Below are 2,762 nucleotides of genomic sequence, written 5' to 3' on the forward strand. Positions count from 1 at the left end.
TTTATAATATTTATTATTTATGAGCTTCGCTATCTTAATCCAAGAATGATTAATAGTGTATTTTTTTTCTCTAAAGTGATAGAGGAGTTCTACACATATAAGTCATTTGGTTTACAAGTCTTACAAGTTGGGAGAAACTTAACAAAAAGCACGCTGACCCATATACGATTTATATGGCGTGCTTTGCGTTCCTCCTTTTCCTCCTCCTCTTTCTTCTTCTTCTCCTTCTTCTTCTCCTACTCTTCTTTTTCTTCCTCCATGAAAACGAGTTTCTTGCCAAATTTGATCTCCTTCATGCGTTCTCTCTTTGTCTTTGCATTCGTTGTTTTATTTGCGTTTATCGCTGGTATTCTTGCTTCGTTTTTTTTTTCGATTTTCATGGTTTATGAAATCAAGCTTTGAAATCGTTTTGAAGATAATGGAATTACAGAAATACACCCAAACAATTACAGAAATACACCCAAAGGATTACAGAAATACACCCAAACGATTATAGAAATACACCCAAAGGATTACGAAAATACATCCAAAGGATTTAAGAAATACACCCAAAATTCGTTGAAGTACACCTTATGCATAATTCAGAACTCTTTCTCTTTCTTCTCCTCATCTTCTGCTGCTTCTTCTTCTTCAAAAATGATTTCAGAACTTGATGTCAAAAAACAATGGAAATCGAGAATAACGAAGAAATAAAACAGAGAGAAAAACACGTAAATGAAGAAGGAGAAAGAGAATGCAAGAAACGAAAGAAAAGAAGAAGAAGAAGAGGAAGAGGAAAAAGAACGTGCAGTAAGAAGAAGAAGAATGTGCAAAAAATGAGGAGGAAGAAGATGAAAAACGTGTAGTCAAAAAGAACGAGGAGAAACACGACGATGAAGATGAAACACTTAAAAAACGAAGAAGAAGAAGAAGAAGAAGAGGCACGAAAAAAGAAGAAGAAGGAGAAGAAAAAGAGGAGGCATAGAAAAAGAAAAAGAAGAAGAAATAAATGACATGTATGAAAAAACGCTTGTATGTGGAGAATTTCTCAAAGTGATAATATAACTTTAGAGGAGTCAGATCCCTTGATATCTAATATTAATCAATCGTGTTAGATTTATACTAAATTTAGTCACTAAAATTGACAACTAATATAAAATACATATTAAAATATAAAATACATATTAAAAATTAGTTTAACAATACATATCTTCNNNNTTTAAACAATTAATAGGCACCAACGTATTTGATTTACTAGGATTTAAATTTAGTCATATTCTTCTTTATCCATAAATTTAATCTTATCTTTAATTTAGAGCCAAAAAATTTTTGATATAGGACGAAAATGTGTGAATTTCAAAAATATTATTTTTTTTGCGATTTTTCTAAAACATGGAGATTGTTTTACCAAAAAAAATTAGAGAGAATGTTTAATTTTGTCATTTTTGTAAATTCAAAAATACAAAAAACATAGGATAGAAACGGACTTATTTGATTTATTAAGATTTAAATTTAGTCATATTCTTTTTATCCATAAATTTAATATTATCTTTAATCTAGCACTAAAAATTTTTTGATATGGGACGAAAATGTGTGAATTTCAAAAATATTTTTTCCTTTTGATTTTTCTAAAATATAGAGATCGTTTCACAAAAGCGAAATTGGAGGGAGCATTTTGCTATTTTTTGGTAAATTCAGAAATACAGTTTAATTTTATTTTTAAAATGCAGAAATCACATGGTTTGGGTTCATTTTCGTTCCTCCTCTTTTCGTTCTTATTTATTTTTTATTTTTTTGAAAAAATTTGCAAGGTCAATTTCTATTTTTTTAATTTTTTGAAAAAAAAAAGTTGCGGGATGGGAATTATTATTAAATCGCATGGTGGAAAATCGCATCAAATGATTTAGCCTTTCTTTTACAAGAATAGAAATAGTCTTTCTTTTATAATAAATTTGAGTGCACCTAGTTCTCTAATCTCTATTATTGATGTAAATAATAATAGTAGTAAATACAATAAGTCAGAATAATTATAAGAATACTAGTCTTTTAACATGATTGTGTTAGTTTTAATCATTCACCTGTCCTATTTCAGAATTAATAGAATGAGAGGTGACAAAAAATAAGGCATTAATAATTAAGTTTTCTCATATGTTGATGGGAGCATATACAATAATATTATTATATGTTGAATTACAGTGGAATCCTCGCAATTTCATACTAGGATGCTCATTCCTGGTCTTCATCCTATCTACTAGATTTCTGGTGAGTGAAAATAACAACAATAATGAACCTCCATATGTTTTTGTTTGCTTTGATCAATTTCTATTGAATTTCCAATAATGATTCTTAATTAACTTGTTCATCATATTAATTAATTAACCTAGGGTAAAAAGAAGAAGAAGCTGTTCTGGTTGGCATCAATTTCCCCTCTCATATCAGTTGTAGTATCAACTTTACTGGTTTTTGTGACACATGCTGATAAGAATGGAGTTAAAATTGTAAAACATGTCAAAGGGGGATTAAATCCAAGCTCCATTCATATGTTGGATTTCAATAATCCATATGTTGGAGAAGTCGCCAAAATTGGACTAATCCTTGCTGTTGTTGCCCTCACTGTGAGTATATTATTCTCATGTTTTAAGAATATTTGATTTAGTTATTTAATTATTATATTTTTAATATTTTTTTATATTAATTTCTTTTTAGATTTATTTGAATTTTGCATGACTTATTTCTTCTTTTATTTGTCTCAAAATTAATTTTTTTTTTTTTGCTTTTCAAAG

General features: G+C 28.5%; 1 protein-coding gene across 2 annotated transcripts in view; it reads left to right on the forward strand.

Moving 5' to 3' along the window:
• The window catches only part of LOC107624498 (sulfate transporter 2.1), a 26,425-nt gene that overhangs the window by 2,604 nt on the left and 21,059 nt on the right, over positions 1 to 2,762 (forward strand). Inside the window, exons 5-6 of one of the 2 annotated variants that reach the window (XM_016326990.2) lie at positions 2,176 to 2,241; positions 2,364 to 2,594. The exons of the other annotated variant lie outside the window; for it this stretch is intronic. Coding sequence (XP_016182476.1) covers positions 2,176 to 2,241; positions 2,364 to 2,594 — 297 coding nt within the window. The remainder of the gene's footprint in view (positions 1 to 2,175; positions 2,242 to 2,363; positions 2,595 to 2,762) is intronic. 2 annotated transcript variants of the gene reach the window in all.

This window comes from Arachis ipaensis, chromosome B10, assembly GCF_000816755.2.
Source record: "Arachis ipaensis cultivar K30076 chromosome B10, Araip1.1, whole genome shotgun sequence".
NCBI classification, from domain to species: Eukaryota; Viridiplantae; Streptophyta; class Magnoliopsida; order Fabales; family Fabaceae; genus Arachis; species Arachis ipaensis.